Here is a 14813-nt window from a genome sequence, read left to right on the forward strand (position 1 = left end):
TTAGAGTAAAATGTGTATGTTCCTACCTGCTTATCTATTAATTAACTGAACTTTGCTCTCTTTAAACCTGTCACCCAACCTATTCCATAGTTTTACATCACAAACTGTGTTCCAGTCAGGGACTTAGATGTTCGACCTACGCCAGAACCATTTGGAGTATTAGTGCTCACTGAATTAATATCTGATCTCCTCACGCTAACTAGATTCGCTAATATTGATGAAATGGAGAACAGAGTTCATTTCGAGACAGAGTTTCTCATTATACTCATTATTTATTGAGCATGACTTGAAAATGCATAACAAAGAATGACCTTGTTCCTCTTACTGAATGTGTGCTGAGACATCATTGATGCAACTCTCTCTACTATAGTATAATATAATCTACTTCATGTGCAACCGTGTGATAATTTTAGAAAGAGGAAAAAACTGCTTTCACATGACAGATTTAAAAAAAAAAAAGAGCCAAGAACAAGCCAACTTCTCAAAATAAAGTGTAAGGACCCGACAGTTTAGGCAGTGTCTATCTAAAAATGCTCTGCCAAGACAACCAAACATCAAATATAAACATCATCCCAGATATTTATTTTCCAGCCACATCCCTATTTCCAGAGCCTGCGCCTCCCTTCCAGACAGGCTGGTATTTGTTGTGCTGTTCGAGTTGATATATATATAGAGGAGACAGACGGAGAGAGATTCCAGTGGGCAGCAGTGTGGCTGCGCGAGGAGGCTGCGAGGAGAGAAGGCCACAGTGTGTCCCTAACGCTGACCCACCCTGCTAATGACAGGGTGCCGTCCGGCCCCATCTAACCCCAAATGACTGCCCTCGCCACCAGCTGTGACCACTGCACTCTCAAAGGAAAACAGCTTTCAAGAGTCTGTAGGAGTTCTTTGAACTGAAACTATAGGAGATCCTATATCAGAAGCTTCCTTGAGGAATCCCTTAACAAATTCAGTTATTACGCAATATTGGATTTCTTTTGACGTTATAGTACCACTTTAAAATACAGAATCCAACTTTACTTGTTGTTCTTTTTGTGCATCTCTTAGTTTAGACTGGGCTCACAACAGGATTTAGCAGCCACACAAAACTCATACAGTAAAACCTGAATATAATAACGTAAAAATGCAAACAGAGTTGTTTTCTGCAGCCAAAAAAAGCCCCTTTTTTGTTTAGATATTAAATGTTACACCTAACACTGAGAACACATGTAACACACAAGTGTCAGGTAATGGTGCAGAAGTTTATAATGCGCATATAATGAGGTCTTAAAAACAATTATAAAATAACGAGACAGGATAAAGAGTGGACACCGACCTGTCGGTTCCTCTCGTCCACGATCCGGGTGATCTGGATCTTCTTCCTCCCCATTGCGAAAACACTTTCCAATTAAAGGCGAAGAAGAAAATCAGCAGGCTCCAGGTAGTTAAGGACTCAACAGACGATCGTCAGCATGCACTCCCACTGTCAGCTCTGTTACTCCAGTAACAGTTTGGCATGATTTGCTAAAAAAAAAAAAAAGGAGCAAAACGGAGTCAATTAAATTCCAGTGATATTGAGCTTTCACACAGCATGAATGAACATCACACATAGTGTGTGCATATTCACAAGAGCTCTATAGACAAAGAGTCATACATTTATATTTGTGGTATGGCGCTAAAGCAAGGAGGTTTGAAAACAGAAGAGAACATAAATGACAAAAAGAAAGAAAAAGGGAAGTGAAGGACATATATTCACACCGTTTACTACACAGAAAAGGAAGCACTCTACACACAGCTGTGTGGTGAAGATTACAGACTACAATCTGTCCAGTCTGACTCTTTTCTCTCTTCTTTTTAACATTTTTGTCTCCCTAATGAAGTCTTCCTTGTCTCATTCTTAATTCCACTGTCATTGAAAGGTCAGCTGCTTCTTAACCTTACATGAGGGAATGTGACCAGTACGACATCAAGCACAACTAACCAACTAGTAACAAGGACATGATCCCTCACCAGAGTCAGAAATACTATATTTTCTGGAATCCAAATTTCTGCCATCAACCTCCTGCATCTCCTTGACTGTGCACCTTCTTCTCCATGTGAACTCACCTCTGCTCCCCTGTGTTCTCCTGTGCTGCAGGAGCGCTCCCACCTGCCTCAGTGTGTCCCTCCTCAGTCTCAAGTGTTGCTCAGCCCTGTCTTCCCCCAGAGCTCCTTAGCTCTTTCCTAATCTCATCTGATCTGGGAGGAGGCAGAGAGTGGGGTGAAGCCAGGCTTTATCCTAACCCTCGCTGGATTACTGCAGCATGTGGAGCCCACAGCTGAGCCACCAAAACCCCCACTGTGGACCCAGTTCGCAGGGTTGGGAGATGGGGCAAAATGCATTTGTCATGCACTAGTGGAAATGTATTGGTAATATTTGCACTGACATCTAAAATTGATAAATGATAAAGCAATGGAGAGTCAATCCTCAAATGCCCCATACAGCAAACAGATGAAGAATAAATAAAAGTAAATAGAATAGAATTGAGTTGCTATTTCCTGAGGTCTTCCTCTGCCCACTCTGGTCATTTATGTGACTGTTCCCACTACCATCTTATATTTTTTCATCCTTGAACATTTTAAAGCTAAGTTTTATGTGATGGCAATTGTTTTGCTGCACGCTATTTGTCTTACCCTTCCAGCTCAGATTCCAGCTGACCCTGCCAAGTCAGTTCAGGATACACACTGTACACACACACACACACACACAGAGACTCCTTGCATATTTGGGATTTAAAGGTCACAAGGATTTGTGTGTTTTACAATCTGGATGATTTGATGGCACTTTAGATGACTTTTCATTTCCACCACAAAGGAGACAAGAGACTTTTCTTCCAGCATTGCATGCCGCTTCTGTTTTGATTGTTATGTCAAATGTTTTAAGTCAGAAATATTTTTTTGGAAAAGCATAAGTCAAGACTCTTCAGTGATCTGATCAAGATGAAAGCACTAAAGAGTACTATTGTAGTGTGTAGATGTGCAATAATGAAGTAATTCTCTTAGTCATGATATTTATTGACATTCTGAATCACAAAAATGGAAACAGCTGTCTTTTTTATGTTTAGAATGCTGAAACTGGGGCTGAGAATATCATGTCACTCCTGCTACTAAATTACTAATACTTAGTTTTCTATTCAGGAGGGAATATTTGGCTTTTCAGGATGGCAACAGTGTTTAGAAACAGTCTGAAGTCTATGTCATGCTGATAAAATCTGATATTAATGTAAATTACTCATTTGATAAAATCATTTGTCTGTGTCTGTGTGCGTGTGTGTGGATGTGTGCATGCATAAGAATGCGTGTGTGTGTGGTTTAGCGTTTTGGCAACAAAGGGTTTCTGGCAATGGTTCGGGGAAACCAACAGATCCTAACCTTAGCTGTGCGAGCCTGAACAAAACCATAAAAACGCTGAAAATTTATTGTAGCTGTTCAAGTTGTGTACTGTAGCAAAGAAACATGTGTTGCCGGTGAACATTTTAGCTTACATTTCACAAAGAAAGTCAGCTGCTTTTCTCACAAAAAGTGTAATTATTTAATATTATATCAAAATCATGATCATTACATACAGGGTTCTTGTTTTTTTGCGATGCTTAGGCCTGGCCCACTGCCATTTTATTCATACATTTTCAAGTGAGGCGGGTCAGTTGGAAACAAAGGCTGGGAAGTTCTGCAGCAACATCTTCTACTGGTTAAACAAAAGCCAAACTTAAAAGCAGGTCTGGGATCAGCGTTATTTATTATCTGTGAAATGATGCTGTTTATAGCTGACAAACCTTTAGCCTGCAGAGTTTTTTTCTAAACCAGGTAACAGGGGGCGCCGTGCCCTTTTACCAAAATGCCATTTGAGCATTGGATGCTATTCATTACGCTACTTTACACTCAGGGATGGCACTGAAACCCGGTACTAAATGGGCTCCAGGGCCAAATTTGGAAATATCACGTCATTAAGCGCTGACGTACTGTGTTGTTAACAGTGTTTGACACAATCTCTGGAGGAGTCTGGACATTAATTTTTTCCAACATGCATATAGAACAATTCACATTAGTGACTACTTTGTCTCGGGCAACGCTACACAGAGGCTATGCTAGCTATGTAGAGTAAAAAATGGATGTATTATAAAATCTTTTATAATATTTTGGAATACATCCATGGTGGAAACACTTTAATAGTATTTATTTGATGAATGTATTTTTTTGTTTTGATGTTATCAAAGACTGTGTACTGCCAGATACTTTTTTTTGGTACAATTTTGCTACACTTATTCATTTGTGTGGCTGAATAATCTTTGTATAACAACATTATTTTCAACTTTTCAGTCAAGGTTTTGTCTAGGCTAGACCAGTGAACCCAAATTCAGTTACAGACTTTTTGGTGAAGCAGGAAATGGTAAAGCCTGACTCACAAAGCAGACAAGCAGAGGAGGATGAGAGATATGGCTGGAGCGGAAACGAGGCCGAGCAGTTTGGTAGGCTAAGCTTGAGATCTGGATTTGGGATGAAGACTTGTGGAGCTGCAGTTCGGAGACAGAGGCTGGAATCAGGCTGAAGTTAGTTGCACACGAGGTGAAAGAGTGAAGGCAAAGAAGGAGGTTGTGACACTTTAAGCATTGACTTGTGTGTTACAGCTGTTTAGATATTTGCAATTTCGTCTGAAATGTGACAGTTATCACGTCATTTTGTTTGTGCCAGGCGCACACCCAATTAAAGGTCACTTTCCACCAGGCTTAAACAATTCTCTCAGCATACCCTGATACTGTCCTGACACTATAGTACTCCACTGAGATGGCGGCGTATATACACGTTTCACACAATACAAATAACATTATAGACAACCTTCTCCGTGTGAGATGATAAAGTGCACGTCTTTGCAGAGTCTGCGTAGTAAAACATGGTGCCTGTTCTCTCGTGTACAGTATGTGCTTCCCAGACAAGTTGTCCTGATCAGTGCAGATGTAATATGTTACTATGGCAGAAATTCTATCTGGCTGGCGTGAAAATCAATACAGCACAGAGAGATGAGCCAACAGGCTGCAGCTATACCAGCACTCACACAGACATCTGCAGCGCTCAGCCATTTATTATAATTTCATTACGCCCAAAAGAAAAGTCCCACCTAATCTGATACAATGAGCAGCAGCAGCGTTTAAAAGTCATTTTATAGCAATGGTTGTGTCCTCTGCAAGCTAAATTATGTTTAGAGACACTTTTTTGGGCTATATTTGTCACAATACTCCACTTCTAGTAATGCAAATGTGTCTCTGGATTAACTATTCAAATGTTTATACAGTTATTTGTAGAACATGTAGATTCTACATGTTCCCTCTTGTTAATTTCCTTTAATCAAGGATGATGAAGCATTTTACATTTACAAAACATTTATTATTGGAATATTCTGCTTTTTTTATTTCCTATATTTAATTCATTATTTCCATATGCTGAAGAAAAAAAAAAGTCAAACATACAGTCAGTGAAACAGCTTTACAGTTTTCTAATCTTCACTTCGCTCTGACCTTCTCAACACCTCTCTTTAACTTCAAAACACACGCTGCCTCTGGATGTATCCTTAACAAGGAGAGCAAAGCCCCCGGAGCAAACCTGAACCTCACAGCCGAACACACGCCTCTCTATCTCTACCATGAAATCCAATTCCTGTGGATCACAGGAAGCGTGACCATTATTTGTGTGGCTATGAAACACACTTTTCCAAGGTTGGATGGCACGGTTTTTATATATGTTTTGCCAATACAATAGCACAATGTCACTCTTTGTTGGTACACAACGCCTGTGGCTGTTCAGCTAACCTTTTTCTGCACATAAAATGTACAGAATCGTGCACATGACCGCATGATGAGAAGTAAATAACGTTTCCCGCTAATGTGGCAGCTTTAGTGCTATATAATCATTCGTTAGAAACTATCTGCACTTTGTTAACATGAAAATCAATCATCTGAGTTAAGAATAAACAACTGAACTGATAACCTCACCTTTTGTCGAGGAGATAATCTAATTGGTGGTGGCCCTCACAAAACTGGGTCGAGACAATATTAATTTAGCAAAAGGTTTTTGAATGAAAGGCAAAGCACAAAGGGAACATCACGACTGGCTCTGTCCAAAAGTAACTAAATCCATCCTTGTGATCAGTATCAATTAGCAGCAAATAAATAGGCCCAACAACTTATTCTATATAAGCAGGTTGTTTGCACAGTTGCACAGTGCAAAACAGCAGTTTGAAAGTAAAATATTACAAGAAGAAGAAGCTTCACTTTCACCTGTATTACAAACAAATGCCATTGCCAGGAATTTCTCCTCTAGTCGTCCCCTCTCTGTGCACTATTGATTTTATTTACTGCCTCTCTGTGACTTTCATTTCTGTTTTATTATATGATTTATTTTTCTTCTTTCTAGCTACATTGTATTCCTTGAAGACCATGTAAAGCAAATACAGAGTTTCTCCTTTGTCTAAAAAAATATGGCTCCATGACCAACCATAAAGAAACTTTATCGCTGTGAGTAAGACCAGTTTTTGTCCACCCACTCCCACCATATTTCTATACATTACCAGCAATATAAAAGAAATATGTCACATGTACGCGGGGCAGACATGCAATAATCCAATCAAGGAAGTCATGATGGTAACAAATGTTTATCAGAACATTAACCAACCCTAGATTAGAAAGGCATCTTTTTCACACTGGGCCATATCAAACCAGGGCTTATAAATTGACATGTTTACAATATTTTTTATCCATACAAAGCTATAGCTGGAATACAGAACTCCTGAACACTGGTCTTTCAGAACATTTGGTTCCAGTGGTTCCTGCAATTATTAAAATGCAACCAGAAGATGAGCTACCAAAACAAAAGACCTGATAACAACACACAAAGAATGTAAGATGTCTCAGTGCTCTGAGGTAAGAGAAGGCCATGAACTATGACTGTACTAGGAAGTTCCGAAAGTGTAAAATGTAGAAAAAAGGGAGTTTAAAACTGAGTGGCGTGTCGCAGATGATGCATGATGTTCTTCCTTTACATTCTTCCTTTTTCTCTGAGAACTGATGACATCTCTTTCGCTCGAAAGATATTTTGTAATTGCCATCGCAGATATCCACCACAATCTCAGCCAGCTCTCACACTAAGAAGAGTATTGACAATGACAGAATAATGACAGCCACATTGGATAGAGCAAAAAAAAACAAAAAAACACAGAAACAGAATGAGCTAACAGGAAGTTGGCAGTGTGGAGTTTTGTTCTAAATCTGTCTGGCAGTCAAAGAGGGAGCATATGTAATTTATTTTTTTCAGAAAACAAATAAGCATCTGGTGTTCTAGACCATGTCAGACTATTCCTTTAACTAAACCTGTCACCAAACAACAAAGTTGACAGAGTTTGACGAGTTTTCTAGCGTTAATTGAGGTGCTGGAAACAGAACAAAGAAGAAAAAAAATCACCATAGACCTCAGTGATAATGTTATGGTGGTGAGAATTTTGCATCTTTTACTTTGGTCACGCCTTAAATCGATTGTTCAGATGATCTGATTGATGAAATAGAATTTATTGAGTGCTGGCCCAATTCTTGAAATTCACTTTAATGGATAGCAAATGTGCATTGCAGTGTTCGGATATGATGCACCGCTGCCAAAATAGGAGCAGATATTGAAATTAATGTTGATTAAACACATTTTAAACCTGTTTAAATTAACTATTGATCCTCAGATAATAGTTTGCGATGGTTTGTAAACTCTCATCCATGTCAGCAAACCTACAACAACATGACAGGACCACTCTCACTGGTCCCCAATAAACCCCTAAATAAACCCCTAAATGACTTAACAAAGGCCATGAATCCAGCGCTCCTATTAACAGTTTTAACTTTGCGAGCACTTATTACCAACCTCCCTTTTAACATTTCCTCATTTAAAGAATAAACAAAGTTAGAGTTGGTGAAGGTTAATCATGCTGGGTCTTAACATCACCAGGTTGTTTTCAGTGCAAAGCGCTCAGAGTAATTGGAAACCCTTTTATCCCTCCTCCTCATTAAAGACCATGAGTTCATCTCTAATTGTGCTGACCCCACAGCGACCTCTGCTCCAGTCGCTCCTACAGTGAATCAATGAGGCTTCAAGCGGAGTGCCCAGCATGCACCGCTAGATAACATCCCAACCTTTTGCTACAAGGGGAATAAAGTAGCCAGTGTCCCCAATATGTGCCAGAGTGATCATTACTTTGGTTTGGTAGATCACAGAGCTGATCCTGGTTATCAGCGTGGAAACAGCCATGGTGAAATCCATGGAAGTATAAAGAGTTTCACTTTCATCACTGTTTGCAAAAGTGTTGAGGACTGATGACACAGATTATCTTCTTTACTGGTATCTTTTTCTTCCCAGCAGTTTTTTCACCATCTTTTTGCTCTTCTCCTCCTTCCCTTTTTTGCTCAATCTCATCCTTCTTCCTCTAGCAGCTTATTTGCATTGTAGCCATCAGCAGGGAGAGATTGCTTAAGGCATCACGAAGCGACTGATAGAAGATTCCTACCCTCTAGCAAGCCCGGCCATTCTTTGAAGTTCTCAGAAATGGAGTTTTTATTAAATATCTTGTGGGGACTTATTCATGGTAAACAGGCAGGATATGCGGAGGAGCTGCTCCCTCAGGAAGATGGAGTGAGATCAGGCCTGTTTACTGGCTCAAGTGTTAAACCACGTCCCTGTTTACAGTACGAATATCCCCACACGCCCAGATGTGAAAATAAGTTTTCTTTGATGTCATGAAAGTGAATTACAATTTATGTAAAAAAAAATGTATTTAAAAAAACGTAATGGAGTAATACATACTGGAGCTTTAAAGCACCAGCAATGGAATTTGCATTTTTTTTTATGCTAATGATGCGCTGACACAATGCACGACCTTTGAATTAGGAGATGTTAACACACACGTTACAACTCACGGCAACAGATGCAAATGAGTCCCCCCTCAGTAAAGCTGCGCAATGATGAAACCTGTGATTATTCTCCGTTCTGCCTTGAAAATGTTCCATGTTTCACAGTTTTCTGTGGATTACTGAAACAGGAACATGTCTTTTATGACAAGGCAGGAACAAGGAAACTAAGAGCTGCTGTTGTCTGCTGCCAAACACAGCAGGAGCACGGACTGTGATTAATTAATCACCCACGGTCAGACAGAGTAACCTCTGGTATCATGCAGCACAAGTATCGACACTGGCCTCTGCTGCTTTGCAGGTCACTAAGCTAATGAGTTTTTGCCTGAACTGTAATAAATAAAGTCCCCTCCCCTTCAACGGCAGCCCAGCCTTTTAATGCCAAGCTGAAAGCCAGTCAGATTAGATGGCTTACCACACTCACTTAGATTGTGTTCTACTGTGTTTAAAGAGTCATTAGAAGAAGGAAATGTGAGCAGAAAAAAAACAGTGTATATGCACATAAACATGACCATATATTTGTGAATTTCACACTCAACAAAGCTGTAGTTTCAACCCTGCAGTCATCAACACTCGCCGGTGCAATGTTACTCACAAGCTTCCAGTCTAGTAAAAACTCCAAGACAGCAGTCTGTTCATTTAATTACTGACCCACTGTGATGTCATTTCATTATTGTGTTGCTTTTATGACATGGGATAAGATTTTCCTGTCTCAACACAGAGACACTGACGTCATGGCTGCAACTCAGATTGAAACACAAGCTGCCCTGTAAAATATGTTTTCCCTTCCACACTCTGTACTTTTCAGTCAAAAAAGCTGGTCTGAAACTAAACTTTTGATGCAAAAGAAGGAGGCGTGACAGTGAACTGTAGTGGACTGAGATGAAACAACATAGTTAAAAGTCTTGTTTTCAAACTACTATCATGCAGCATGACGTCCCGTCTCTGTGAGTCCAGCAAACATTCAGAGAAATCCAACTGCAGCTGCTCCTAAACCACTCCATGTTAAGGACCCTCCAACGCACTCACATGTATGAACACTACAGTGAGTGGAGCACCATTTTTGAGTGCAATTATTAAGCATTTATTCAATATAGAGTCAGTATTGTATTCTACAATCCACATACCAACTTTCCAATAATTTCTTTGAAGAAGCAAGTTGAGAAATAAATGTTTCAGCAACATTATCTAACCTTTGCTTAACAGAAGCCCCCACTAAAATGTGTTGACCTCTGAGTCAGAGCAGTTAAGCGGTTTCCAGAAAACAAAACCGATCTCTTGACCAGAGCTCCATCTCCATCGGCCCACTCACTGAACTGAACCAAGGCAAACATGGTTTCCTCATGATCCCATTCCTGACTTTCTAAACCAGTTCTCTTGATATTTTACACATTTCATGCTGAATATCACGGTTGAATGTTGGTTTAGATGATTTCCAAGTCTTATTAAAAGGATAGCTCCGGATTTTTGCAGTGGGGCTATATTCAGGGTCTTATATAAAGCTGACTGTGCTCTGTGTGCTCCCTGCACCAAGGAGGGTAGGCAGGTACAAGCTCAGCAAAACATGGGAATGACTAGGGACAGAAAAAAAAACAAATCAGCCACTTAATAAAAAGTTCACCAACTAAAATCTATGGCAGCTTAAGTGTATGCTGTCTCAAAATGTTGTTTTCCAACACTATACCTTTCTGTTAGACAGTGTTTTGTGAAATTTACAAAAAATGTAGTTTTAGGATGGTATTTGATGCCAAAATTATGAATAATATAATTTTTATCAGTATAGTAAAAACAAATAATAAAAGCCCCACGACACGACCCTTAACCGTAAGGCTCTCATACTGATGTGCTTCATTTTTACTCGCACATTTCAATAAAAAAAACCTAAAAACACACTCCTTATGTGCTCACAAAATATAACAAAGCCTTCAAGAGCTCCAAAGACAAATAATGAAAAAGTAAAAAGAACGCCTCACACACAATTGCTGTACCGCTCCAGTATTCCACATTCATTGCACATAGCATTGCAGTGGAGCTATGCAGTGAGTGCACAAGCTGTCTTTTTTCCATTCGTTAATGCCATTTGACTTTCAAAATAAAAGTAATTTTTGCTTGATAAGAGTCATTTATTTTATCATGCACATCTTAAAATGTGTTTCATTATGAAAAACAAATATATTTTTGTTAGCATCCGCTGCCCGCCCATGCAGCTTGGTTCATTTTCACCCATGCCCGAACCTGTGAATTAATCTTTTCTCACCCAGTTTACAGCCTTTTTGTGGGCCATCTGTCGGGTATCCGACCCAGTGCAGAACTCTGCTCTATACATCAGACCTGTAATAGACAGTCAACCTTGAAATACACGCCCACTGCTGCCAAGCAAAAGTTTTTAAAAAAAGCATCCATTGGACTCTACAAGACCACAGATGAGAATGAATAAATTGTTGGTGGAGGGGGGGGGGGGGGTAGGGTGCACTACAGAGCTGAGAGTAAACAACTGTCACAATAATATACATAAGTCATAGTAAAAGAACAGTTCTATCTTTACCACTGTGCAATACATACAAACTCAACAATTAACTCTATCATTAACTAGCATCAATTCAACCCCTGTTTTTCAGAGACAAGGCTATCATAGTACTGTGTGTTTGTGTGTGTGAATGACAGGTGTGGTAAGTTTTTGATTTCCAGTCTGCTGCGTAACCTTCTTTTTGTCTGGTACTTCCAAATCGATATACATTCTATTGTGCTGTATAACCATAAAAAAAAAACATAACACAATGTAGTTGGCTCGCTGCATTTGGGTTTTTTTTCACAATCTGGTTTGGCACAGCCTAAGGCCCGGTAATTTGGAAGCCCGGATCTGCAGAATCAAAGAGTAATCAAACAGTGCTATCATAGTACTAACATCACAGACTTTGCAGAGCCACATAACTCCAGCCTGAGCTCAGTCTTTTGATTCACTAAAGGATATTATAATGAATTCCGTAGCATGTTTTGTTTGTTCCTGTTCTCATTGGAATTCCGTGCTCTCAGCAAAGTAATATCTTCCTTTTCATGTTGTGAACTGATGGGTTAGGGTTAGTAGATCTGAAACCTCTATTCTCATGCTCCTCCAGGCAATCTCCTACACCAACCCCCCCAACCATCACCACCGACTCCCCTTTACATACACACATGCGCACATTTTCCAACACTACCATCCCTCTCTTTGAGATTACTGAGTAAACAGTGAACACTTTTCAATTATGCAGGCACGTCTGCATGCAGGCTGCATCAATCTCACGTCGGTCCGCAGAAGATTCTCTCTTGTAAATAACACTTTAGACATGAAGACAATGAAATGTGTCCCCCATTAAAGTATCTTTTTGCAGAAAAATGTCTACTTTGTTTTAGTGGCCAAGATCCAAAGCTTTTGTTCAGCCTAAAACCGTCAGTGTTTGACACTGAAGACAACCATTTATCCTGATCCATACACAGGTAAGACGTGGGTGTTTCCAATGGCTAACCATGACCCCTCTCTTATAAGGTCAGGCATGAGGACTGCAGTACTGGCTGGGCATTTAGCCAATAAAATATAAGAGCTCAGAATGCACAGACTGTCAGTGCTGCAGGAGTAGTTTCTGTAGATTTTTTTTTCTCCCACCCCACAGCTTCTGTTCATCGTAAAGAAGGAAACCATTAACTTTTAAAGACCACTGTTCAAACCTGCAGCTGTTCAGTGTTTGGATATCACTTAATGGATCAGTCCTACAGGCAATCCACAGAGCGCACACACAACTCAATCACGATGAAGCCTTCGTCTCTGTTTATGTAAAGATGTCATTTTAAAAGGCTTGTAGCAAATGAAACATTTTTTTTCAATGTAACATAAGTTTTATGACACATTTAAACTTCCTTTCATTTCTAAAATGTTTGTGTGCTTACAGAATTGGTTAGAATTTGTCAACAGCTTGTAGCTCATCCAATCAGTAAACTCACTCCAGACTGTTATGGAGAGGAGTTATGGAGGTAGTGTTAACTGTGTGCATTAGCTCACGGTTATTTCTCTCTCACTGATTTGCTGGCAAGAGAAAAGACATTACAGCTGGGAGTCTAAATACTTTTCGAGCCCCCTGGAATTAGGGTGTATATCTGCTGTGAGAGATCATATGAGTCCTTCTGCTGAAAACTTCAGAGGACTCCAGACAGGGTACAGCAATGCAAGCTGACTTCAGTTTATAGACCCCAAATCACCAATAACTACACTTCCTATACTTAAGTTTGTGTGCCTGGTGGAATGCAAAAAATATAAGGTCCAATGTGTAAAATTAAAAGTCCTGTCTAACATTAAATTGAAACTACCTAAGGGGTTGTGTTGCGGCTCACGATCATCGGATTTCGGCAGTGTAGTTGCTAAATACACCAGAACCCTCTGTTAAATGTTAAGATTTTAGACATTTTCTTGCTAAATGTTGGAGATTAACACATGTTTCTAGGATCTTTTTAACTGATCTACATGTAACACTAATGGTTTCAGTAAGAACCATTTTGATCCAGAGAACCCTTTAAAACCCCTTTCCTGAATAAAGGGTTTTAAAAATGTTTTTGGTGGAACCCTCCAAAAGGGTTCCAGGTGGAATCTTTATAAAAAAGGTTCTACCGTGAGCCAAAAAGGGTTCTCCTATGAGGACAAGCCGAAGAACCTTATATGGTTCTACTTAGCACTTTTATTTCTAAGAGTGTACAGCAGCCCAAATGAATAAACCAACCAGTGCATCATTTTGAGTTTTTGAAGAGGGAGCTTACAACAAAAATAAAGAGGCCACCCGACCAGAGAGACACGCTTACTAAGAGGAAGGTATGAGCAGAGGAGTCCATTTGCTACAATCTGCAGTATCACCATTAGATGTCACTAATTCTTATTCACTGGACCTTTAACCACCAAATACTCTGATAATCAAGGAATTGGTTTGAGTGTTTTTGTTTTATCCAAAATCAATGTCTCAGATTTTACTGCTTCTTGAATTTAAATATGTTTTGCTTTTCTTCGCTCCTCAATGACTCAATGGTTCGTGGGAAAAAACAAACATTTGAGAGCGTTGTAATTTTGAGGTTTTGGAAAAATTGACAATTTCATAATTTTCTGGACTAAACAACTAAATGGTTATCAAGAAAGTAATATAAAGAATTATCTATAATTAAAGTAAGCGTTAGTTGGAGCACCACTACCGCAGGAATATGTAGCAAAATCCAAAATGACACCAGCAAAATATGGCAGTGCTCTAAACATATCACACTGGGGAGTATGAGGGTTACTTGTATCTCCTACTCCTCAGCTCAGCATGTAGTGAGACCATCTCCTTGTAAAGTTGGTATTAATGAAGTGACAGCACCATTAGGAACGGTGTCAGGTCTCAGCACAGCCCTGAACTGCGCTCCGGTCTGGACTGTGTCTCTGCAAATCAACACTGAATTTAATTAAGCCAAGCCACGCTTCCACTGACCCAAACTTACTGTTTAAGTTGGCAGGGCCAAGAGAAACCTATTTACTGTGCACAACACAGGCATCTTTATATAAGTGCAGGGAAGCAGATTGCAAGGCTAATATTTGGAAATTGTTTTATTTGATTTCTGTATTTATTGAGTGTTATTTCTGAGCTCCACTGCAGCATATTTAGCATCAAACAAGCGGGTGTGTGGCCCAGCGGTCAGACGGCAGGCAGCCAGAGGTTTGGTTGGTTTGGAAGGACTAGCTCAGGCCTGATTGCTAAGGCGACCCAACAGGAAGAGTTTTTGTGTCCAACAGATTAGGAGCTCTTCCAGAAACCACAGCGAGTGGAGAGGAACGAAGAGGAGAACAGAGGAGACGAGCGGTATTGCTGA

The 14813-nt window shown here is 39.8% G+C and overlaps 1 protein-coding gene across 1 annotated transcript in view; it reads right to left on the minus strand.

Annotated features, from left to right (window-relative positions):
- LOC310936667 (myocyte-specific enhancer factor 2A-like) overlaps positions 1 to 14813 on the minus strand; it is a 40709-nt gene that overhangs the window by 20029 nt on the left and 5867 nt on the right. Inside the window, exon 2 of the mRNA XM_083900775.1 lies at positions 1316 to 1503. Coding sequence (XP_083756901.1) covers positions 1316 to 1369 — 54 coding nt within the window. The 5' untranslated portion in view covers positions 1370 to 1503. The remainder of the gene's footprint in view (positions 1 to 1315; positions 1504 to 14813) is intronic.

Source organism: Microchirus variegatus, assembly GCF_963457635.1.
Source record: "Microchirus variegatus genome assembly, chromosome: 14".
Lineage (NCBI taxonomy): Eukaryota > Metazoa > Chordata > Actinopteri > Pleuronectiformes > Soleidae > Microchirus > Microchirus variegatus.